The sequence below is a fragment of the Clarias gariepinus genome, chromosome 23 (assembly GCF_024256425.1).
Source record: "Clarias gariepinus isolate MV-2021 ecotype Netherlands chromosome 23, CGAR_prim_01v2, whole genome shotgun sequence".
In the NCBI taxonomy this organism is placed as follows: Eukaryota; Metazoa; Chordata; class Actinopteri; order Siluriformes; family Clariidae; genus Clarias; species Clarias gariepinus.
Window position 1 is genome coordinate 19267121 of NC_071122.1, and position 25404 is coordinate 19292524.

General features: G+C 39.2%; 1 protein-coding gene across 2 annotated transcripts; it reads left to right on the forward strand.

The window, feature by feature from the left end:
- Window positions 1-3485: 3485 nt before the first annotated feature.
- Window positions 3486-25312, forward strand: zmynd8 (zinc finger, MYND-type containing 8). 2 transcript variants are annotated; one of them, XM_053483992.1, is made up of 20 exons: window positions 3486-3563; window positions 10463-10533; window positions 10627-10778; window positions 12025-12246; window positions 13676-13789; window positions 14418-14510; window positions 14602-14689; window positions 14780-14835; window positions 14922-14999; window positions 15106-15221; window positions 15311-15801; window positions 17021-17158; window positions 17299-17457; window positions 17553-18104; window positions 18658-19116; window positions 20081-20283; window positions 20468-20548; window positions 20658-20736; window positions 20860-21099; window positions 23531-25312. In XM_053483992.1, exons 1-20 carry the CDS (start codon window positions 3550-3552, stop codon window positions 23704-23706), a joined length of 3582 nt encoding a protein of 1193 aa, XP_053339967.1. In that variant the 5' UTR covers window positions 3486-3549; the 3' UTR covers window positions 23707-25312. The 2 variants fall into 2 exon arrangements, with proteins under 2 accessions (XP_053339967.1, XP_053339968.1); XM_053483993.1 differs by having other exon boundaries at window positions 12103-12246.
- The last annotated feature ends 92 nt before the right edge of the window (window positions 25313-25404 follow it).

Sequence of the window (25404 nt, forward strand, 5' to 3'; positions counted from 1 at the left end):
CGGACATCACCTCCTCGTGACACCTTCATTCTGCCCTGTGTTGAGAATTAAAAAAGAAAAGAAAAAGCGAAACACTCTTTTATAACATTTAATTTGGGAAGACATTGTCACAACGCCAAGTATACAAGGCTTCAAAATGTCGTGACGTCAAACATGCAAAATAAAGCAAAGCCAACTAGAGGTCAGGTTGTATTTATGCTAATAATTTTGACCAGAAGTTAGGTATAAAAAGTCAGACAATATTTAGAATTTATGTTTGTGTGTGTATCCATACAGAACCCAAATCACTGGCTTAGAAAAAAGTCTATCGCATTTACTGGACATTTTCTTTCCTTATACTAAAATCACTTACATTATAATTTACATAATTTTTGCTTGTTTTTACAATATTAATTTATGAAATAATCAGGTCCATATGGCAATGAACTTCATCTGTACAGTCAAGTCACTGGCGAGTTAAAGCTAAAACTGAAGACCTATCTGTTTCTTCAATATTTGGCTTACACCCCCCAGCCAAATAAAATAAAATAAAATAAATGAATAAAAACTTACCAACTGTGTTTTTATATTAGTAATCTAGTGACTAGTGTAAGAATCTATCCAATGACAAAAATTTCAGGATAAGAGCTTCTGCCAAACCCCTTAATTCCAAACGATGTAAGTTCATGGAGTTCTTTGATTGTTTCACATGCATTTCAGTTACAATTTGTGAAATGAGAGGGGAAACCGAGATATGTGATAACTATGCTAAACAAGTGCAAGCATTTCAGATTGAATACATAAATGAAATTAAACCCTTAGTTTGCCCTTATGTCTGGTTATTTTCTACATCATCTTTTTCATCTTTGTTCTTGTGATTTTTATAATGCACAGATGTATAATCGACCAATTATGTAATTTTTATCTTATTATATAAGATAAAAAAAAAAACGGGCTTGTTCATAAATTAGTCAAAAGAAATTCGTTAGGGACTGTGGTTTCGGTACGGAGTCGTAGTAAAAGTTGTTTTTTACTGACTCAATTTGAAAAGTATTTGAAATTCAACAGTATAATCAGTTAAAAACTAAACCTAAACCTGAGGCTTGCTCAAGATAGGATACAATTTCGATTCATTAGGCACCAAATCAATATTTCATAAAACAACAGATTTTGTGACAGTATGATACAATTTCATTTAGCAGCCTCAGACCAATATATTTTTTTGTTCAGAATTTTGTTGCGTATTGTTAATTTGCAAATCATGATGAAGTCTTGTTCGTTCTTTTTCAATAACAATAGCCCTATTTAGGATTGTTGCATTGGATTGGATTTTAAATTATTGCATTTTGTCAAACGTTATACCCCTACTAACCACATGGGTAGCTGGTTCACTATCCATCTTGCTGGCTAGTTTAGTACAATAGATACAATAATACAAATTTATAGACATCCTTGCCAAGCTTTTAAAATGTATTACATGATGTCAAGAAGCAAGACAGTTTCTTCTCTCCTCTTACACAGGGTTTCTATAAAGCTATTGCTCACCACAACTTTTACCTAAGTAGTAGGGTGATAGAAATAATGTATGAGATAATGAGAGTGTTTTAATACAGTTAAAAATACATTATCTTTATTGTTTTATATAAGTAGATTTGGTTGCCCAACCATGAAATAGAGACTCCAGTTAAAATTGAAGCCAGATTTTTGGTTATTCCTTCCAGTATAATATTTGGGGCATTCAAGTCAAACCGGGACTTTTGATTGCCCAGAATAACAGAACACAATAATGAGAGAAAAACCACCTTAATTTAATTTTCTGTTACTGTAAATTGCAACAGTGTGTGTGTGTGTATATAGTTTTCCACAGACAGCTGCATTCATTTTCGCGAGTTGGCGACAGGTTACCTGGATCAGGAAGTTTTTTAAGGATCAGGCATTCTACTCGCTGAATGTTAACGCTAATGACTGCAGTGGGCTCCGAGCCACCTTAGCCGAACCATCGTTCAAGGATGTATGGCTTTCTGTTGCACCATTTAAACATTTCACTGCGGCTAAGAGTCTCATCAGTGTACTGTGCTTACAGTCTTCTGTAAATGTCAAACCCCTCATTGTCCAGAAATTATTCATTACTGCCTGTGGTTTATCGAGATACCTTCTACACACTCAGGTACATCTCACTGTGCTGTAATGTTTTAAAATAGCAATTCTCCTGCACTTTGCAAACTATTTAGGTACATTAGAGACACAGATACAGTTACAATAGACAAACTATTTGGTTAGATTAGTGGCCAACATGTTTAAAAAAAATCTTTAAGAGCCCACTTTTATGCCACACTGTCTTTATTATTAATCATTTGTAATCTATTTGTAATCTATACTTATCTATTGTGGCCTGCTTTGTTAACACTAGATAGTGGATATGCTTTCGCGCTGTACTTTTGGAATCATTATCAGTAACTCTAATACACAGTATTGATCTTATTTTTCCAAAACAGGTTTAAATCAGTCCTGGATGTGGGTAGTATATAGGCATTGTCAATTTGTTACAGCTTTCTACTTCCTAAAGCATAGATGATGATTGATGGCCTGCTACCATGTGTTTTTGCACTTTTTAATGTGCCGTATAAGTGTTCAATCTGTGATCAAAGTCATCCCATGATTGAGTGTTTCCCATGATTCTACATTACTATTAACATTTAGATTTTAATTGTTGACACGTCATAGGTTTCACATTACAGTCAATACAAATCACTCTGATTTATGAAGATTAATTAAGAAAATGGCAGTAATTTATTCATTTAATCATTACAAAAGTCCATTATAGTGTCAAAACATTTGCTTTAAAAATGGAAAGATGAAAGATGAGGAATATGTGGTGTGGAGAAAGGGGAAAAGTGGAGGTGTGGAATTAGGTTGTGGATTTCTGAAGATCTGAGGTGGGCATTTAAAGGGTTAAAGATCTGTTCTCTGTAAAATGACTACTTCTGTCACTCATGAATTGTGGGCTGTGAGTCCTTAAAAACCCAAAATGTTATGATGTAATTACACTGGTACAGAGACGTATCAGTATCAGATACATAATAGTGGTAACTATGTGATGTTTTCTTGGTGTCCTATTTATCTTGGATGTGTGAAAACAATGGCCTTTTTCAGTGGCTTGCTTTGATCTTGTGAAAGGGATCCTTTTTTTTGGGCTTTTATTTCTTTATTGTTTAACCCACTCAGCCTAAATAATGGTTCAAAAAAATTCCCTTACAGTTCAGACGATGGAAAAGATCTTGTTTCTCGATCAGTTTTGGTTTGTTCAATATGGATTCCTTGGTCAAGGCCTAGCTCTTCTTGCCGTGTCCGTAACCAAGCTTCGGCTGAACAAAAGACACTTAGCCAGGAAGCGTTTCAGCCAATCACCTGCCGCCTTCCAGCTTGCCAGCCAGCATTGTCCAATCACAGCACGCTTTTGGCTCGGCTGCCTCAGAGAGCCGAGGCTGTGCTTATGCAGTGAGAGAGGGCTGAGGGCTGTCCTCCATGTTTTAATAAGCACTGACATTACACACAAGTCTTTTCTAAGCCATGCATCCACAGAGGTAAGTTTGCTTTCTATGCTTTCCCTTTTTGATTAGTAAATCTGCTAATACTGTATAAGTTGTTAATACAGAAATGGGATGTTTTTATTCTGGAGGTGGGGAGGTGGGAAAATCCTATTCCAACAGCACAGAGCTGGATCCTGACAGAAACAGGACTCAACAGCAGTGTTTCTCATTTTCTGTTTGTCTCTGCTGTTTGCATAACCTCTTGTTAAGCTATGAGTGTACCCAAGACGAGAATGGACTTTTATGCTTTCTTTCAGCTGTAACATTGATCATGCAAGGAGAGGAATACAGAAGAGGCGTAGGCCTAGGCTCTCAAAATGGAAGGCCCTGTATGTGTAAGGGGAAACCCAGGCTGCAGAATGGCTTGCATTGTAAACACCACTGCAAGCAAATTGCACTTTATTGCTGATCTCGCCTTTTGTTCTAGTAATACAGAAAGAAGAGCAGTGGTTTGCTTTAATCATCTGCCAACCAAACTGAAAATGGCCTATATTCGACACACATTCGACACTGTATCTCATCCATGTACCTGGCTTGTGGTGGTGTGCACTGATAGCACCGTGGTACTGTTTTTGTTAATGCATGGATGAAAGTGTTGGCAGCCATTTCAGGTAGCTTCCCTTTTTCACCCCATGTACTGAGGCCTGGTCTTTTATACTTCACACACTCAGTGAGGACAAGAAGATGGATTATTTCTTTTCCCTGGGAAACTCTATTATAAAGGAGAATTAGACTGGCATTGAGGAGTTGTCTTCCAGTCTGTGTCATGAAGTAAAGATATATTACAATCAAAATGTATCATGGTATTTCATGTCTGGAGTTTGCACTCAGCTTTGGAAGTATGTTCATTGATAATTAATACTGGATGTTTTTAGTTCTGACATCCAAGGATGCAACATGGCCTGAAATGTTTTGTTGCAGCTGAAACCTCTTGAGCAGTAAGAGCATTCCTTAGTCAAACATACATCATGGCCTTCATGTGATCATAAAATTAATGGTTAGATAGATAGACCGATGAATACTGTAGCCGAAAGTACTTCATCAACATGAAGCAATGGTTTTTAAGAAAGTGCTACGAATATTGCAGCAGGTGGAGATAATATAGGGTTAATATAGGCTTTTGTCTATTGTAATATGTTGCATGTTTTTATGAAATGTACTCACAATGATTTAAGCCCCATGCTTAGAGGAAGCTGATATGAGTAGATATGATTTGGCGGCATGTAATACGCTGCTACAGTAATGTGAGTCTGAATGCATGTTTTTCAAGACCAAAATCCTGGCCTGAGCTTTCTGTTTTCCATCCACAGATGGCCAATGTCCTTGAAATTGTTTTAGTTGTTTGACAGCACCTTCATTGGCATAACTAATGAAAGCATTCTGTTTCATTCTGAGTAAATGTCTGATCTTATCTGATAAAGGAATGGAGTATATTAGAAGTTAACAAAAATATAGCAGTATTATACTATATGTTATAGTGCGTGTCTGTATATATATGTGTGTGTGTGTATACTATTATACTATATACTATTCTATAAGGTGCAGCAAACAATAATGAATGAAACAAAGCAAGTATTTGGTTTAACAACACTTTGAGGACCCTCTAGTGGAAATTAGGAATAAGGAAATTAGCATCTAAGTTTTACTCAGCATCCTGCAGAACCACCCACACTTGACTGTTGCTTCTGCTCCAGTTTTCTTTACTGCATGCAAAGTATTGTTTTTGTTCACTTTTACTTTTGTGATGGAATCCTAATGTTTGAAAATCATAAATGATTTTTTTTTTTACCAACTTTTGCACAGAACTAAATATACAGTATTGTTGGTGCATTGTTATTCTTAAAGCCTTGCACAATGACAGTAACACAGATTTTTTTTTGCAAACACTGCCTAGATACTTTCAGACGTTAGGTCAGGTTACTAATTTAGAACAGCTGTTACCACTGTTTCTGTTTGTGTATTAGCACTGGGGACAAAAAGGAAGCATTCACAATATTCTCCCTCGTATTTGCCGTAAATATTCTGGCAACACATCTTTCAAACATTTTTCTCATCCTTTTTATAAGATACTGTTAATTTTCAGCAGTTGATTCAATATGTCTTTAACATGTCAAGCCTTACTGGCAACATAAAACTGTCCCACGCACCATGCTAGTGCTAGAAACGTATAGGAATGACTGATCGGAGTTTCCACAATGCAAGTCATAAACGTTAAGTGATGTGTGATTTATTTCCTGAATGCATGTTAAAACTACATATTGCGAAATAGTGTAAGATTAAGGTGTTGTGTGCAGACATTGATATTGTCTAGCAAAAATAATCCATGTACAGCATTCGTGGTCAATAGTACATTAAACACAAAAGCTATAGCACACTATAAAACCATAGGAATTATGAAAAAAAATAAGGCCAATGAGGCTTTAAGGCGGAATATTACTTCCTTACCTCAGTGCTCAGTTATACTTTGAATACTGTAAAATCTGTAAAATTCTAGTAACAAAACAAACAGGATGATTGTATCATTTTTAAATCATAGGCTTTGTTTCATTTGGTCAAATGTAGTGTTTTGAAATCAATGTCACTGAAATAGGGCAATCAGTGGTTGATTAAAAGGGACCTATTATGCAAAAAACACTCTTTAGGTTACAGTGTGTGTGTAAAAACAGAGGACGTGAGAAACAAAGAAAAAAACGTCTTGCTTTTTGCCCTTTTCCTATTTTTGTATTCGTCAAAGTTTAACGAAACCAATTCCCCTTACAGTTTCCCATATTGTGACCTCATATAAGTGGATTTCCTCCCATGTCTTTTTTTTTTTTTAGCTGGAGGTGTGTGGCTCAGCAGTAGCTCATTTACATAAACACTAAAATGGTGCATTTAAAAGAGGAGGAGTAAAATAAACTGGAGTTTAGGGTATAACAATGCATTATCTGAGAAATATTACAGCTGATGCATTAACACACACAGGCTTTGGGAAAGCTCTAAGCCCTGTTTTAGCTTGTTAAGGGAACAGTACAACATTGGACCTTTAGGCTAAATGTATATTATTACATAACAGATCTCAGGAAAACTGCATAGATGTTATTTATTTGGATGCCATGTGGTATCGTTGATAGTGTATTTATGTACGGAAGCTATCTGAACGGATGATAACGCAAGAACAGCTCTTTCCTTTAAAGAATGTTACATTTTTCATTTGTGTGTGTGTCCAAGGCCCTCTGTGCATTCTTGGAGACTGTTTTGCTGGCAAAGCTTGCGTTTTCACAGTTGCCACAGAAAGCTTTAGAAAATGGATGCCTGTCACTGCTCTTAGCAATTAGACAAGGCAAGAGGAAAGCGCACAATCTGGAGCGTATGTCCTAGCTCTACTGAGAACACACACATGTCGGCTTGTCAGAGATGGCTTAAAGAAGGAGTGTAGTGTGATTTGGATGTGTGTTTTTGATGGCGGATGGCAGCGGCAGCCCTCCCTGCATTGCAGCAGTGGATCAGAGCAGAGCTGAGAGAGCAGGGAGAGCCAGCGTGCCACACAGCACCGAGCGCCCAATCACGCGCCTCCGTGTGGCTCTCAAACCAATCGGCAGCCCACAGCTGAGGTTAAAGATTGACAATTGCACCGAGAGCGGCAGGGAGAGAGAGCAAGGCCCTTCTGGAAAATTCTGCACCCATCTTTGTCTCATCCCTTACCAGCTATTATAATTGAAGAAAAAAAAAAACAATATATTAAAAAACAAGGCCCTGCCTGAAGAACCTGTTCACTGTGCACGTAAAGAAAATTAAGGTATGCTGTTATTATGCATAAATTGTTTAACTTATCGCGATGCTTTAGTGCGGTGTCAGTTTTTATGACGAGAAAGATGATTACACGTCTGTCATGCTGCCTTGCCGTGTGAAGGTTTTGTGCCAGGAGAAGTTGTGCTATTGATTGTGCGAAGGGGAAATGGCTGTTGCTGAGGAAGGATGGCGGGGCATGCAGGGGGGACGAGAGAAGGAGGCCGAGATGCCAAGTGCACGGCCTCTGCGAATGTTGCCTTGTGCATGTGTGTGTGTGTGTGTGTGTGTGTGGGCTTGCATTTTTCTCCTTCAGAAATGCAGAGGGGGAGAAAGGGGACAAATCTAGACAGCATGAGAAGGCAAAGATATTGCTGCCTCAACAGGAAGATGATTATCCTGGAACTGGAATTACATATCCGAAAGATCCTTATGTCACCATGATATTAAGGAAATCTTTTTAAATTCGCCTCAGTCATACAGTATGGTGAAGAAATAGGCATCGAATTTTTTAGGCTCTGCTGATAGCGGATGGTTGCACAGTACAGTACCAATGGCTGACTGTCATTTCATACAGCACCTTTGTTTGGACCTGTATGGGAATGAATTGGTCAATCTACTATATACTAATAATATCCACTAGCTTGCTCTATAGCTTCATGTGTAAGGCCTGCGTTCACTTTGCAGGTGGTACAAAAATAGATTTGCACATGCATGTGATTTTTCCGCATTACATAAGCTATCTACTTTTTTTTTTTTTTTTTTTACCTCAAGCTGTCCTTGTGATTAGGTTGGTGGTGTTGTAGAATGAGGAAGGACAATATCATCCCCACCCTATGGGTACATTATTCATTTCCTCCATCGTCCACATTGCTTAACTCCTACACTGATTATGATTTTATCATATTAATTACAAATTTGCTCAATTCATTCATTAAAAAAAAAAAAAAAAAAAAAATGGATCCAGGTTATTTTTGGATCCAGATACTGTGTCTGAGCCATGACCTCTTCGATGTAATTCTTAGAAAACCACATGCTTTCATGTGGCATTCGGGTAAGGTTGGGCAAAGAAGTTTGCTTTCAATCAAACACATGCAAATTAAACACCTCTTTGTCCAGCTTCTTTGTGGCTTATTTGAATTTTTGTTTTAAAGCTGACAGCAGCATGCGTTTTTTAAAAAGTTTTTTTTATTGTTTGTCCATGGACTGCAGACCTCTCTTGTTTTGAAAAGCCTCCTGCGGAGACACTGAGGGAAACCCTGGGCTTCTGTCAAAGAGGCTCTTTTACTGAGAAACCTCTCTCTCTTTCTCACTCAAAGCGGTGGAAATAATAAAGCGGAGAAGACGAAATTCAACGAGACCTCTTGATTGCATCAAAGCTCGCGCTAGCTGTCCAACCACCCCCACTTTTACACAACCTGTTCAAGCTGACGATTAAAAATTAACTGTGAAACTGCTAACATTCCTGACTGTTTCTCGGCAGGCTTCGTTTACTATAATCAGGAACGAGTACATGTTTCTGGTGCTTGTTGAATCTGGTTCTTTTACAAAAATGAGTAATAATCTTAGTATCTAACAATCAGGTGTCGCGGAACATATTTAGCTCTGCTCTATTATTTAGTGTGCTCTATTCTGTCATCTTTGCACGTTTCATATTGAAAATGTTAGGATTGAGGAATATGTTTTAAAGCATGCGAGGCCAATTGTAGACCCTGTGGAACTACATAAACTAGGAAATGAAGTGCTCTCCTTTGTGACATTTTCTCTGTGCACTAATCTTTAATTACCCTGCTACGGTAAGTCGCACACTTGACCAAATATTGCATTTGACCACCTTTAGCTTCGAGTATGGCATGCAATTTGAGTCCTGGACCTCAGGGGAAAAACTAATCCTGGTCATTCGGTACATTGAGGTCATCAGCTGACTTCATTTTTTGCCACACAATGTAGCTGAGCATAGATCTGACCAACGAAAGCTAGAACTGGCTTTGAACTCCAAATCATAACACTATTCCTAATGGGTGCATCGCTTCATGTGCTTCCCTTCTTCCCAGATGAACCCCTCGCTTTGGAATAGGGCCAATCTGTATCCAACAGACCACATGACTTCTTCCATTGCTCCAAAGTCCAATCTTTATGCTACCTAGCAAACTTGAGCCTCGTTCCCAGTTAGTTTCATGAACAAGTGGTTTTGTTTGTGATGACCACACAGTTGTTTAGTCCCAATTCTGTGAGATCTTGTCTCATTTGTCTGTGTGGAAATGCTCTTGCTGTCATTATTCAACATAGCTGTTATTTCTACAGTCGATAGTTTATGATGCAACATGAAGCCTTTAAGTGATCTCCAATCACTGACTTTTTCTCCGACCACATTTCTTCAGTGAAGTTGACAGATCGGCACTATCCTTCCAGGTTTTAATAGTGTGTTGGTTTTAACCCAGTTCCAGTCATTTTAATGTTTTTTTAGCTTGATGCAAGCAAGTAGTTTGACCCTTCTGAAATTTCTTTGGAACAGGCAGTGTATTATCATAACAATTTCCAGACTACATTTCCAGTTTCCAAATGCTCTTGCTGCATCTATTAGACATACAAAGACAAATATTACAGCCTGTTCAGAGTAGAACGGTTAAGCACTCAAGTCTTTTATAGAAATTCAAAAGGGCAGCATGGTGGCTTAGTGGTTAGTGCTGTCGCCTTGCACCTCCACCTTTCCAACTCGGGTCTGTGGGCATGTCGCTTGCATGTCCACCTTGTGTTTGGTGGGTTTCTTCCGGGTACTTTGGTTTCCTTCCACAGTCCAAAGACATGCAGATTAGTGTGTGAATGAGTATGTGTGTACGCGTGTGTGCCCTGCGATGGATTTGGGACCCTTTCCAGGGTGTACCCTGCCTCATGCTGCAAGTCTCCTGGGATAGCCTCCAGGCCCTCCGTGACCCTTTATACGGGATAAAGCAGTATAGACGATGAGTGAGTGAGTGAGAAATTCAAAAGAAATATTTCATAGCCATGTGGAAAACTAGCATTCTTGAGAAAGCACTTACCTTGACCATGGCTTCTTCAACTTCTTACATTCTGATCAGTATTAAAAACCTACATTCTAAGTAAACATCCTTTGTGTGTGGCAGTTTAGCAGAAGAGGAGGTGAAGACAGAGTCAGATGTGAACGAGGGAATGGAGATTGCCACACGATCCAAAGGTCTGAACAGAATAACATTTTGTTACATTACTTACAGCACACATCCAGTAGACCTGGATTATCTCTAATTTGTCTTAGTTTTGCTTTCTGCAGTGTCTGATCCAGGGTCAGCGGAGCGCACCGCCCCGAAACGCAAAGCACCTAGCCCTCCGCATTCATCCAACGGACACTCTCCTTCAGAAACTTCTCCTAGCCCAGTCAAAAAGAAGAAGAAGCCTGGGGCTGTCAACAGCAGCAAAGATCAGGTTCAGTCCTTTTCTCAAACCTCAGCAATAGAGTTGCTGACCTTTGGTTTTACTATCTTTTTTAAGCAAAAATCCTGACATATTGATTTTTATTACACATCAGCTACTATTGTTCTAATGCTTTAAGTGGTTGCTATATCACCATGTCAGAACCTCCATGTCTTGATTTTTAGTCTGACGATTCAGTCAGTAAAACTACTACTACTACTACTACTAATAATAATAACAAAAAAAAACTAAAAAAGTTAAAATAGTGTTGCTCTTTAGTTTATTTGCTTTATTTGCCGGGTATGTCATTTATTTGCTTCATTTGCCGGGTATGTTATTTGTATCTGTGGACAGGCGTTTTTATTTTGTGATAGCAGGTAAATTCCTCAGACCACTCAAATAAGAGAATGTGATATGCCTCCACTTGATATATTTTATCTGGCGGATAAAGATAGTCTTGTTTTCTCTCTATAATCACAATGAATTTAGCCAGTGTGGTCAGTTGTTACTTTTGCTGCATCACAAAAAGAGCATTCTTATTCAACATAAGGGAAGTTTCAGTGATTTCTGGTAGAAAATGTAATTTATTTTTATATAAACTTATTGTAAGCTTGATGTGTCGTTCCAATTTTTTAAAATCTCAATATTTTAGTAATCTAACAGTAACTGATGTTAGATTAACCTTGCACTGTTTAGTAGAGATGGGGAAGAAAAAAATACCCAAAATTCAAAAATCTTTTTTTAATAAATAAAATAATAAAATGTTGCCATTCTTCAGTAATCCTACAGGCGGTGCACCGCAAGCAGAACACCATCCTGTGTGGCATAAATCTTAATAAAGCTTAATTTGCTAGATATGTTTAAAATTGTGCCAAAATCTTAAAAAAAAAAGAAAGAAATATCGAATCAGGATATTTGTAAAATCATGATGCAAACAGAATTGCTATACAAATTGAATCGCCACCTACAGTAGGTATCGTAATAATATCGTATCAGCTGGTTCCTGGTGATTCCCATCTTTACTGTTCAGCAACAGTTGAAAAATATTCATTTGTTTTTAACTGCATACATTAGAGGTATTTAACGTTCACTAAAATTCAGAACGTGGTACAGAGGATATGCGTCTATAGAACAGTGGCTACGGTCATCTGCTCAGGTCTCTAACGTGTACATCTGCGGTGTTACCTCTGTGTGTCCTGAGCTGCAGTGCCTTTATCTTGAAACCCCCGCTCTCTTGTTTTTCTCACCTGCGTTCCAGTCCGAACTAAGACATGGTCCCTTTTACTATGTGAAGCAGCCCGCACTCACCACAGACCCTGTTGATGTTGTACCGCAGGACGGCAGGAACGACTTCTATTGCTGGGTGTGTCACCGCGAGGGCCAGGTGCTCTGCTGTGAGCTCTGCCCACGCGTCTACCATGCCAAGTGTCTCAAACTGGCTGCTGAGCCTGAAGGCGACTGGTTCTGTCCTGAGTGTGAGGTACTGGCACACACCAACACTGCCATCAGAATGAAATCAAATGTGCCTTGAAATTATTCATAGTCATCTAGAAACTAAGACTCTGCCTTTACAATGAACTGTAAATATTTTAAGCTCCTGGCAGCATCTATTGTTAGCAGAATTGTTGCAGCGTGATGTTATCAACTCGTTATTATATTATTGTGTTAAAAAGCTACAAATGTCCTGTTTTCAGCCAGATCAGAAATGCGTGGATTGATAAGTGCAAAGTAAACAACTCATCAACACTTCAAGTGATGTGTAGAAATGACAGAGTGGCAGTTTTACAGTGTTTTTGTTTGTATACATTTCATGAGTTATGCCCTGGTGCATTTTGTACATATTTCTACCTGCATTTGTTGAAAGCAGAAAAACAAGGTAAGTTTATGGTTTGTTTGCACTTTACTGTTACTTACCATCTTCCATTTAAGTGCTGAAAGCTTTGCTGGACTCAAGATGTGGCGTAATGGCTTCGTGATTAGCACCTACAGGTTCCGAGTTTGATTCCCAACTCAGGGTTTGTGTGCATGCTGAGTTTGCATGTTCTTCTTGTGCTCAGTGGGTTTCCTCCCACAGTCCAAAGACTTCAGGCTTCAGGCCCCCAAGACCCAGTATACAGGATAAAACGGTATAGACGATGAGATTGAGTGAGTAAATGAGTGAGCTGGACTTAGCAGTGAAATAACGCAGTATGTACCCTGCAGTATGTACCCTGCAGTATGTACCCTGATATCAATTTGAATCACGATTACGTCACTGCCAGCCGTGCTCCTGGTTCCTGGATCAATAAAAATAGATATTGATCAACTTTACTCTGTCATTTAGCCTCCGAACACACAGTATGACTGCAGATCATATCCCTGCTATCTTTTATCACCCAAATAAGGATGAGTTCCATTCTGATTCATATACATTCACATGTCATACAAACTTCATTCAAAACCATAATTCTTTTCATTGTATAAAGCTGCTTTGTGACAATGGCGATTGTTAAAAGCACTATACAAATAAAATTGTAATTAATTGTAGGTACCGTGATAACATCATATCAACTGGTCTCTGATGATTCACATCCCTAAAAATAGACATTCTTTCTAGGTGCAGATTTGCTCATGATTTGCTTAGAGCCAAACAAACCAAGTGAGAAAGTAGGAATAAGGGTGTTTTTTTGTGATTGGGGTAAATTAGTAGTCATTGGTCCTCAGAAAGACCTGATAGCACCTCTTCCTCTTGATTGAAGAAAAAAAGGAAAACCCTTACACTGTTTTACTCTATTCACTAGATGGTAAATTCGGATGTTTTATCACAGGACTTCGACAAAAGGACTTGAATCAAACATTGTCATCGTTTGGAAATGTATAAATAAGTTTCAGAGATGAGCCAAGTGTAAACCATGCGTCTTCTTTTTCAGAAAATAACCGTCGCAGAGTGCATCGAGACCCAGAGCAAGGCAATGACCATGCTGACATTGGAGCAGCTGTCTTACCTTCTCAAATTCGCCCTCCAGAAGATGAAACAGCCTGGTGTAAGTGCCCTGTTCTAACCGTGGAAATTTGTCTAACTGTGCTGCAGTTACCATATATTGGGTTTTCGACCTAAGGAAAACAAGTTGTGACATAGAAAATAATAGGGATGTTAATTATTAATCATTCATTGATAAATGCTGTTAAGAATTTAACCAATTAACAAATGTCATAACCGATGATGTTTGTTTTGCAATATATTTCTCCAGTGCTCACATGTCTATTAACTTGCACATCACAAAAGGGCGCACTTGTAACCATTAACGATACTATGTAACAATACTATGATACCACTGCATATGATACTACGATACCACTATACCACAACAAAGGATACTACGATACCACTATACCACAGCAAAGGATACCATGATACCAAGATACTGTACCACAATACCACTGCATATGATACTACGATACCACTATACCACCCAAACGATACTATGATACTATGATAACACTGCACAGGATACTACGATACCACTATAAAAGGACGCACTTGTAACCATTACTAATTAATGGATTATTGATTGTTAACATGGTCAATCATCGGTTAAGAGACTGTATAAAATGCTAATTGACATCTTTGAGAAATTAAACATATGCCACTCCGCACCTTTCTGTCTTCAGACTGAACCGTTTCACAAGCCAGTGTGTCTCGAGCAGCATCCTGATTATGCAGAGTATATTTTTCATCCCATGGATCTCTGTACATTAGAAAAGGTAAGCAAGAAACTTTTAAAAACTCATCTTGCATTAAAATGTTAATTGTTTTGCAATGGAGCTGTATGAGGATTTTTTTATTCCTGTTTAGAATATCAAAAAGAAAATGTACGGCTCTACTGAAGCGTTCCTGGCTGACGTGAAGTGGATTTTGCACAACTGCATCATTTACAATGGAGGTTTGCCATAAAACTTAAAAAAACTGGATCTATGTTCTTTTGCTGTTGTTAATTTGTTTGATAAAATGTATTTGTTTCCTTTTTTTCCAGGAAACCATAAGCTCACCACAACGGCTAAAGTCATCATAAAAATCTGTGAGCATGAAGTGAGTAAAGCAGAGTTTAAAAGTTTACAGATAAATGCAAAAGTTAAACTGAAAATGCAGAGTTTAGATGTTTTATGTGATTTCAGATGAATGAAATTGAGGTCTGTCCAGAGTGCTATCTTTCAGCATGCCAGAAGAGGGACAACTGGTTTTGTGAGCCTTGTGTAAGTTGTACTTACTATATACAGTACATATATTATTATTAATGTATTCAACAACAGTCAATTCAATTAACAGTCTGTTTATTTTACCTTTCCCTATTTACTTTAGAGTAATCCTCATCCCCTTGTGTGGGCCAAACTTAAGGGCTTTCCATTCTGGCCTGCCAAAGCTCTACGAGACAAAGATGGACAAGTAGATGCACGATTCTTTGGACAGCATGATAGGTATGGAGCTCTTTCCAAAAAATCTACATTGATAATATGTACCATCTTCTGTACTGCATTCATTTATGCTACATTCCTTTTTTTTCCAGGGCTTGGGTCCCAATCAATAACTGCTACCTCATGTCTAAAGAGATTCCTTTCTCTGTAAAAAAGACCAAAAGCATCTTTAACAGTGCCATGCAGGAGATGGAAGTCTATGTGGAGAACATTAGGAAAAAATTCGCCGTCTTTAATTATGCCCCGTTCCGCACACCCTACACGCCCGACAACCAGTTTCAAATGCTGCTTGACCCAGCAAACCCTGGCGCTGGCTCAGTCAAACCTGACAAGCAGGAAAAGATCAAGTTCAGCTTTGATATTTCTGCATCGCACGTAGGCAAGGGCATGGTGTCGGCTGGGATGGGTGGCGGAGGGACTGCTGGTAGGCGGATCGCTATGCCGGACATACCACGCTCACCAATGAGCACTAACTCTTCTGCTCATACTGGTTCTGATGGCGAACAAGAGGGTGGAGAAAAGAGCCAGACCAGAGCACTTCTGCAACACCACAGCACAGGAGAAGAGTCTCTTGATAGCACAGGTAGTACTAGTGTAATGTTAGAGTACCACTGCACACGAGGTTCTGATACAACTGTACCAATGGAGACAATACTATGATACCACAATACCACTGCACACGATCCTACAATACCACAATACTTTTGCACACAATGCTATGATACAATTAAACCACTGCACATGATACTATGATACCACCATACCACCGCAAACGATACTATGATACCAAGATACCACTGCATATGATACTACGGTACCACTATACCACCTCAAACGATACTATGATACCAAGATACCACTGCATATGATACTACGATACCACTATACCACCGCAAACGATACTAAGATACCACTGCATATGATACTACTATACCATCGCAAACGATACTATGATACCACTGCATATGATACTACGATACCACTATACCACCCAAACTATACTATGATACTACGATAACACTGCACAGGATACTACGATACCACTATACCACTGCAAACTATGCTATGATACCATTGCATATGATACTATGATACCACTATACCACCGCAAACGATACTATGATACCACTGCATATGATACTACGATACTATGATACCACGATACCACTGCATATGATACTATGATACCACTATACCACCGGAAATGATACCATGATACCACAATACCACTGCATACGATACCACTATACCACCGGAAATTATACCATGATACCACGATACCACTGCATAGGATACAACAATACCACTGCATAGGATACAACGTTACCACTTCACACAATACCATGACACTACTGCACATGATATTTCACGTATCAGTGTAAACTATATATTATATACACCACTGCAGACTATACTACAATAACATAATACCATTGCACACAATGTTATGATATCACGACACAACTATACACGATACTGCAATACCACAATACCACTGCACGCGATACTACGATACCACAATACCACTGCACGCGATACTACGATACCACAATATCACTGCACGCGATACTACGATACCACAATATCACTGCACACTATACTGCGATACCACAATTCCATGCACACCTTACTACGATACCACAGCACATGATACTATGATACCACGGCATTACTGCACACAATACTATGTTGCCATTGCACATGATGCTACAAAATTTTTTTATACTGATATAAAAACATAATGTAAGAAGATAAACTATATGCTATTAGATCCAAATTAAGCAACCCGTTGGTGTCCATAGCGTCCCCTGCTGCCCCACGAGCCGGTACTGCAGGCAGCGCCATGGACAGCCCCAAACCATTTCACTCCACAGTGCCAACTGCACCTATCAAACAGGAGAAGACCCCTGCTACAGGCAGCATCTTAAACCTTAACCTCGGTAAGCTGTAATTAAAGCGGTATTTGAGTCAACAGTTTCAGTATAAATGAAATCAGAGTCGGCCATGTCATGCTTTACAAAGCCTGAGCCGATCCCCATACGCATAATCTCTGGTCTGGTGTGTCTGTATCTCGTTTCAGACCGCAGTAAAGCCGAGATGGACCTTAAGGAGTTGAGCGAGACTGTACAGCAGCAGCAGCAGGGCACTCAGGCCTCACTCACTTCCCCAAAAAGACAGATTAGGAGCCGCTTCCAGCTCAACCTTGACAAGACCATCGAGAGCTGCAAAGCACAGCTAGGTATTAGAAGGTATTTGTTCTATCAGCATGATGTGGAAGAAAGAAAGAAACCACACGTAAGAAAACTCCCTACTTGTTACCGCTGTTCTAAACAGGTATAGATGAGATATCAGAGGACGTGTATAAAGATGAGGAACACAGTGACTCTGAGGACTCGGACAAGTCTGACTCCAGCGACAGCGAATACACCAGTGACAACGATCAAAAATCAAAGAGCGCCAAGGACTCTGCGGCCGATGAAAAAAACGAGAAAGAAGCATCTAAAAAGAAGCCCAAACTGCCATCATCTGCTGATGAAGACAAGGACAGCAGCACAGAATCCTCTGGTACATCAAGCTCACTGACCAAAACCGAGATTGTGCAGAAAGTTGGAAGTGGGGTCCCTCAAGCTAAAGAAAAGCCACCTGCTGAGTCGGACAAGGAAGTGCCTAAAGCGGTACCGGAATCTCCTAGTACAAAAGACAAGTCCAAGGTAACAGAGGAAGCCAGGCAGACTGTGTCTGTCGACGTAGACATGGACTCAGACTCAGAGCGAGAGCTGGTGATTGATTTGGGAGAAGAACCCGGAGGAAGAGAGAGGAAGAGGCGCAGGAAAGACTCGGCCGCTGTCACCGCACTCAAAGAGCCCGCAGCCTCCAAGACAGAGGGTGAGTTATTGCCGCAACTGTGGCTGTCTGTATCAGCACAGCATTCGAGTAACTTTTTGTTGTGGTAGACTGAATATGTGTTCAGAAGAAGTAGTTTTGCTCTCATTAGCTACCTCACTGAACTTATTCTCCAGCGCAGGGTATGATTGCTATATTATACACAGAACAACAGCTCATCTGGACTTTTAATATCTCTGTGTATGAATTTGCATTTACCTTTAAAGCTAGACTTGATAAAAATAACGTGGTTCTGCTCTCACGGTCTATCTAATGCCTTTCTAACCGTTCAGATGTACAAGACAAGCATTTGCTTCTAATTGAGCCTGCTTTTGCTTTAATCTGATTTCATGCACAGCTTTGATTGTGATCACGTTGGTTTATTTTTTTTAAGAAAATGGAGCTGCTTTAATGTTGTCATTACTGCATTTAGTAAGTTTTGGTCATACATAATACACAGTGTGTTTTTCCGGAAATAATTATGTAATATATTTTTTCTCGTGCATTATACATTATGCATCTATCCAATTTGTTTGTGTATATCTGTTTCTTCCAGCTAAGGGACCTCCTCAAGGTAGCCTTGCCCCATCTCAAACCCCTTCAGCTCCCTCCTCTACTCCAAGCCTGAAAGACCCATCTCAGTCACCAATGGCAGTTCCTCTAAACGTAGTCACCATCCCCGCTGTCCCTAGCAGCACTGCGATTGTCTCTTCGTCCCTGCCGAACTCTGCTCCCCCTACAGCCCTGGCCTCCTCCACCCCCACCAGCACAGTGAAGAAACAGCGCCCCCTGCTGCCCCGTGAGAGTGTCCCGGTGGTGCAGAGGGCTGTTGTGTGGAACCCCAGTACCAAGTTTCAGACGTCGTCTCAGAAGTGGCACATGCAGAAGGTGCAGCGGCAGCAGCAGAGCCACGCGCAGCCTCACACTCAGACACAGACGGTATCGCAAACGCAGCAGCCATCCTCTTCCCCAACTTCTTCTAGCACCCGATATCAGACACGGCAGGCCGTTAAGGGTAGGTAGCAATAGATACATGAGATTTAATTACACAAAATACTATGATTAGTGTGACTAAGCTTAAATCATATTTGAAAGAAATTAAATACATGAATTATTTTTTTAGACAGATACACCCTTCCCATCCAAACATATTAACACATTTAATGGAGAATGCTAATATACCCTAAGATACCATGGCAGAGCAGCTGATGAGGAGCTCTGGTGTCCAGATTTCTTTTTCCCATAGAGCTTGCTAAATGAATGCTGACATTATTAGCAGACTAATAAATTCAAATGTTTTCCAGGCTAATAACTTTCACATAATAATAACTTTTCCTTATTACAGTTATGAGAAATAAGTAATTCTGTGCAGGCTCTCTGAGCTGAGAAGCAGCATCTAAAAAAGCGCAGTGATTATTGAACATTAGATGCAAATTGTTTTAAAGGAGAAGTCACCAATTCTAATCCAATACACTCATTTACTCTCGGTCATTCTCTATACTGCATATCCTGTTCAGGATCAAGGGGGGGGTCTGAAGTCTATTCCAGGGGATTCCTAGGCCGGGGGTACAACTTGGATGGGGTGCCAGTCCATCGTAGGGTACACAAGCACAGACACACACTCACCTACTATGGGGAATTTGGAAACATCAAATAACCTGCATGTCTTTGGACTATGGAGGAACCCGGAGGAAACCCAAAAAAGCACAGGTTTACCTAAAAAGGATTGAAATATGGAAGCCACTAAATCCAATACACATATAAAAACATCTCCTAAATAACACATCTCCTCGCTGTCCATTCAGGATGTAAGTTGTGTTTTTGTGGACATACTGTAGGTGGTTCTTGGTCATGCTTATTGTCCCAGATTCTATCTAGTCTATTCCTATCATTAATGCTCTAACTGCTTACCCATTTACATCGTAAAGCATGTCTTCCCAATACGCAGAATTAACACTAAACTGCTTTATGTTACGAAGCTGTACAGCAGAAAGATTCTCCACACAGCACCTCAACTTCGGCTGTCACTCTGGTCTCCAGCACCCCTGTGTCTGCAGCCATAATGGCAGGCGTCACGGTTAGCTCCTCCTCCTCATCCTCATCGTCCTCCATGGCTGGAGATCTACAAATCCCCACCACGTCTGCTGATGTGGCAGCTGACATTGCAAAATACACCAACAAAGTAAGACGCCAAAATCTCTTCCAGACTCTTTGAAAAAAAAGATGATCTTCGTGGTGTGAGGGTTTTTCTAATAATAAAATGGTTTAAGATGGAATGATATAGTGAATCCTTATAACACTAATGTCATGAAGTGTTTTTAATCATTACCAATTTAAACAAAAATGATTCATTTGTTTATGGACAGATCATGGATGCAATCAAAGGGACAATGACTGAAATATACAATGACCTTTCCAAGAGCACCTCAGGAAACACAATAGCTGAGGTATGAAATCCAGAGAAAAAGAAAACAATAATCATATAATAAAATTAATTTTTGGGCCATATTTGCTGATTTGAAAGACCCAGTGATGTACTCTTATTTTGCCTTTTAGATTAGGCGGTTACGGATCGAAATCGAAAAGCTGCAGTGGCTCCATCAACAGGAATTATCAGAAATGAAACACAATTTAGGTTTGTCATTTTAACTCCTTAAAGCTCACACTGACAAGTTCAACATCAGTACTGGCTACTTTACCTCCTGTAAAGGAAGGTTTAACTATTTACATTTATCCGTCTGTGTTGTGTATGACTCAGAGCTGACCATGGCGGAGATGCGGCAGAGTCTGGAGCAGGAGCGAGAGCGGCTGGTCGCCGAAGTGAAGAAGCAAATGGAGATGGAGAAACAGCAGGCTGTCGATGAGACCAAGAAGAAGCAGTGGTGTGCCAACTGCAAGAAAGAGGCAATTTTTTATTGCTGCTGGAACACAAGCTACTGTGACTACCCCTGTCAGCAAGCGCACTGGCCAGAACACATGAAGTCATGCACGCAGTCTGGTAGGATAACACACTAATTCGCTCATTTTCTATACCAGCTTATCCTGTACAGGGGCGGGAGGCTTGAGTACACCCTGGGCAGGGTGCCAATCCATCTTAGGGCACCCAATCCCACATTCACTCAGACAATTTGGCAAGTGCACACATCTGCCTGTCTTTGGACTGTGGGAAAAAAAGGAGTACCCAGAGGAAAGCCATCAATCACGGAAAGAACATGCAAATTCATGAACACAGACCCGAGGTGGGAATCAGGGTGCGAGGCCAGGGTGTTAACCTCTGTGCCATGATGTCACCAGCATAACAAACTCAATTTTTAAACAAATGTGTAACCCTGCATTGTTTAATACTGAAATATTTATTTCTGAAGTTCTAAAGGAGTGGACAAATCCTAAATTTATCTCTAAAGGCCTACTCAGTTTCCATGGGAATATACACAATGCATCTAATATAATGTAACAGCATATGTTGAAATAGTAGTAAGGTAGTCATAAGCATAAATGCAGACTAAAAGAAACGAACACGTACATGATCACTTAATAATCTGCATTTCCAGACATTGCCCTCCCTCCAAAAAACTTTGTCCAGCTTTGTCATTTTCAACTATGACATGCGTTTTCTTTTTTCCTGAATGAAAGCTACAAGGATGGCAGCTTAGATTTGGACTGGTGCTGCGATTTAAACACAAAACATTTTGTGTTGTGACTCAAAGCCTTAAGCACTGTGTTAACACAACTACTGTAGCTCAACTGGCTTGCATTCGTTCAAGTGCCGCCACCATTGACTTAACTCAAACTTAAAGTCAAATTTCAGTGTTTTTATCCCATGGGGTCGGCACATCAGATCAGATGGGTTTTACTCCAGATGCCAGTCCAACTTTCTAACCAGGCTTGGGATCCAACTGTCGTGACTCATAGTGTCAACCCTGCAAACTGTCACTGCCCCACAAATTAAACAGGGTTCCAGTTACAGTTAAACAGGGTTTGTAATTACCATCAATCAGTTTTACACCAGTGCATTGCCCTAATCGCTTAATCATTACAGTATACAGTAGTATGGTAAAATAATAAAACTGAAAAATAAATAAGCTGAACTTTGCCTGCTATTCAAGACTAATGCTTATTAAAGCACCTAGTACAAATACTTTTATCGACAACAGATCACACCTGAGAAGATTATTATTGTTATTAATAAACGAATCATATTCCCCAGATGAGGGGTAGGTCAGTGGTTACAGAATTATACTACTATTCAGAAGGTCCCAGGTTCAAACCCCAGCAACCTCAAGCACTCAGGTGTAAAATGTAATAAATTGTTTAAAAAAAAAAAAAAAAAAAAAAAAAGTCTGCCAAATGCCAATATAAATAAAAGACTTTCCTTTCTGGTTGTAGAACTGACTTAAAACAAAATATGCTTGACAATAAATTCTGCCCAGGCTATATACAGAGTCAGACAAAAAATGTATATTCTGTTACGTGGTGCGGTATGGAGCGCCGCACCACGAGATGTTATAAGGGTTTTAAGACCCTGACGCAGGGCTTTAGCGGAAATCAGTGAAATAGGAGGCTGTGGGGGTGCTTGTGATACGCACGGAAAGACCTTCCCGTTTGGAGATAGCGTGGAATTATTAATTAAGAGAACTCAAAGGGAAACAAATGAAAACTAATAACACAAAATAAACAGAGCTCCGCCGTCTACGTAAGAACGGACGGGGCTCTGAAAACAAAACAAAAACTATATCCTCTCGGGGCGTTTGCCCTTACCGAGGATTTAAGGGGAGAGAGAGGGGTTGTGTTTTTTGTGCAAACTTTATACTCAACCCGGAAGCGCACGCTACACAGCTGCGTGACGCTCTCTCTTTCTCTCTCTCGCCGGCGTCTTAAGGAGGCAGAGGCTGGGGCTTTGTCTCTGTCTGCGCGCTTTTTCTTTTCTTTTCTTTTCTTTTCTTGTCTTTTCTTGTCTTTTCTTTTCTTTTCTTTGCCCTACTACCTTACCGGTGCTACCTAATATTCGCACGAAGTGCGGAGGTATCAGGACCCTTATATAGACGTGCTGCCAGGTGCGGCTCGTTCAGGCTAATTGCCTGACGGCGGCGTTGCCTAGCAGCCGTGTGCATAAATGGCCGCGTCTTTGCCTGTTCAGAACCCCGCATGGTAGCAGCCTGCGGATCTGCCCGTTCTGAACAGTTTAAAAATGGCTTTGCCTTTCGCGCGAGCCGCATCGTTACATATACACTTCAGGAAAAGAGAGAAAAATAGTATAATATATATTATATTAATCTAATTTTAATATTATTATCCTATATATCAGTATCTAACTTATTAGCAATACATTTAGTATCAAAATATTTATACAAATTTTTTTTTATTTCTGATGTGTGAAAGTATGCTTTCACATATCACTTGATTTGATCTAATTACTTTTTTTTTTGTAGCAACTTCGTCACAGCAAGAGCCAGACACAGAGTCAAACACAGACGGCGTTTCTAAGGTTTCCGGCCATCCCAACAGTAGTCAGGAATCCCCTCGAGAGACTACAGGAGCTCCTCCTGCAGACAAGGACAGCGACGCGGACAAATCAAAGGACACTGTCACTGTCAGTATGTCCTAGCTCAAGACATACTATAACTACTGCAGAACTGCACTTAGAACTGCACATATGTACAAAACATAGTCAAGTTCCATCACTACAGCGTAATACTTTTCATGTTGTTGTCTTGCCAGGATCTGATCTAAAACCCTGGGGAGGCTGATTTGTATCAATAACAGTTACATGTTCCAAACTCAGTTTAACATAGCATTAAAGACACACAACAAGACCTCTCTTTTTGTTTTGTTTTTTTACAGATTCTTACTTGTACTCTTTAACATTTTTCTAATTGGCTTCTTAATTTATCAACATCCACAAATGTAGGATTTTTACACAAAGCAGTAATCCTTTGGTGCTCAGTCCATGTTTGTTGGGATTTTGTACATTTATTTAAATCCTGTTTGGCATTCAGTGCTTCACTCAACACGAGAATCCATTTTCTTTAAAGTCGACTAATGCAGGAGACAGAAAACCACATTATGGTCCCATCATTTAAATAACAATCCTCTCACCAGCTAGAGTGGAGATATGAACACATTAATGATCTAAAAGTATTTGGTTAAAATACGGTTTTAGGGGTCATTACTGAAACACCATAGAGATCTCTCTGATATCTTAAACGATGAAATGATATCGTTCACTGTGTAAACGTCATTCTGAAGTGGCAGATATGTTGTGTTAGAGTTTCAATGCAGGTTGTCTATTTCCGAACATACATACAGTATATAAGCTTTATATGCGGGCTGGGAATAAAAATGTGAGACTTTTTTTTTTTTTTTTTTTTATATTTCACAGCTATAAAAATGAATATTTGTTTATATTCATATTCAATTCATCCAATTTTCTGTTTGGTTATTTGAGAAGATTACATTATATTTTATTTTCTCTATGCATCCATTACTAAAACATTTGCAATTTTAAGTGACAAAAAAAGGTTGACTGGATTATAAGTAATTTTATTTATTTTTTTGTTAATGTGTATTGAATATGGCATGGTTTGATACAAGCTTGATGTATCATGTGATGCCAGGCTGATTACTTTTAAATAATCTCACGCTTTATTTTTATTATTTAAATACCTTTGTGTTCACTTGCACTTTTAACTCTTTTGGGTTAATTAAATTTTTATTTTTGTGTTATTTTTTTACCTTAATTACATATGTTCTTTTTTTGCATTAAAATCAGATCAATAATAATAATATTTTCATCTCATTCATCATGCTTAATACAGACAACATAGACATTTCATTACTGATTTCAATCTTTATGTACCGTTAAATAATTTTTGACTGATCAATTTGTAACACTTTTGAATCTACTATTTTATTTCTGTCAGGACAATGTCATTTGTGTTCATAATACCCATGTGTGATCAACAGACATACAGCAGTCCAGCAAAGTTACCAAAGCTGAGGCTAGGTCATAACTGAAATTATGATGCATTATTACAGGTCATTACAGTACAATAACACTGTTTCAGCAGCCTCCCTAATATTTATATCGACTGTTGACTGTTCAGTACGTTCTTAGCTCTTAAAAAGAATTCCTGTGTGTATATGTATATAAATATTACAGTTTAAAAATGTTTACATATTGTACATAAATAAAATTTGGTGGTCTTAATGTGTTTTTTTTTTTTTTTTGCAACTCGTAGGTTATGTGATATATGTGATGCTACTTTTGTAAGACATTTACAACATTTAAAGATATTTTAATATC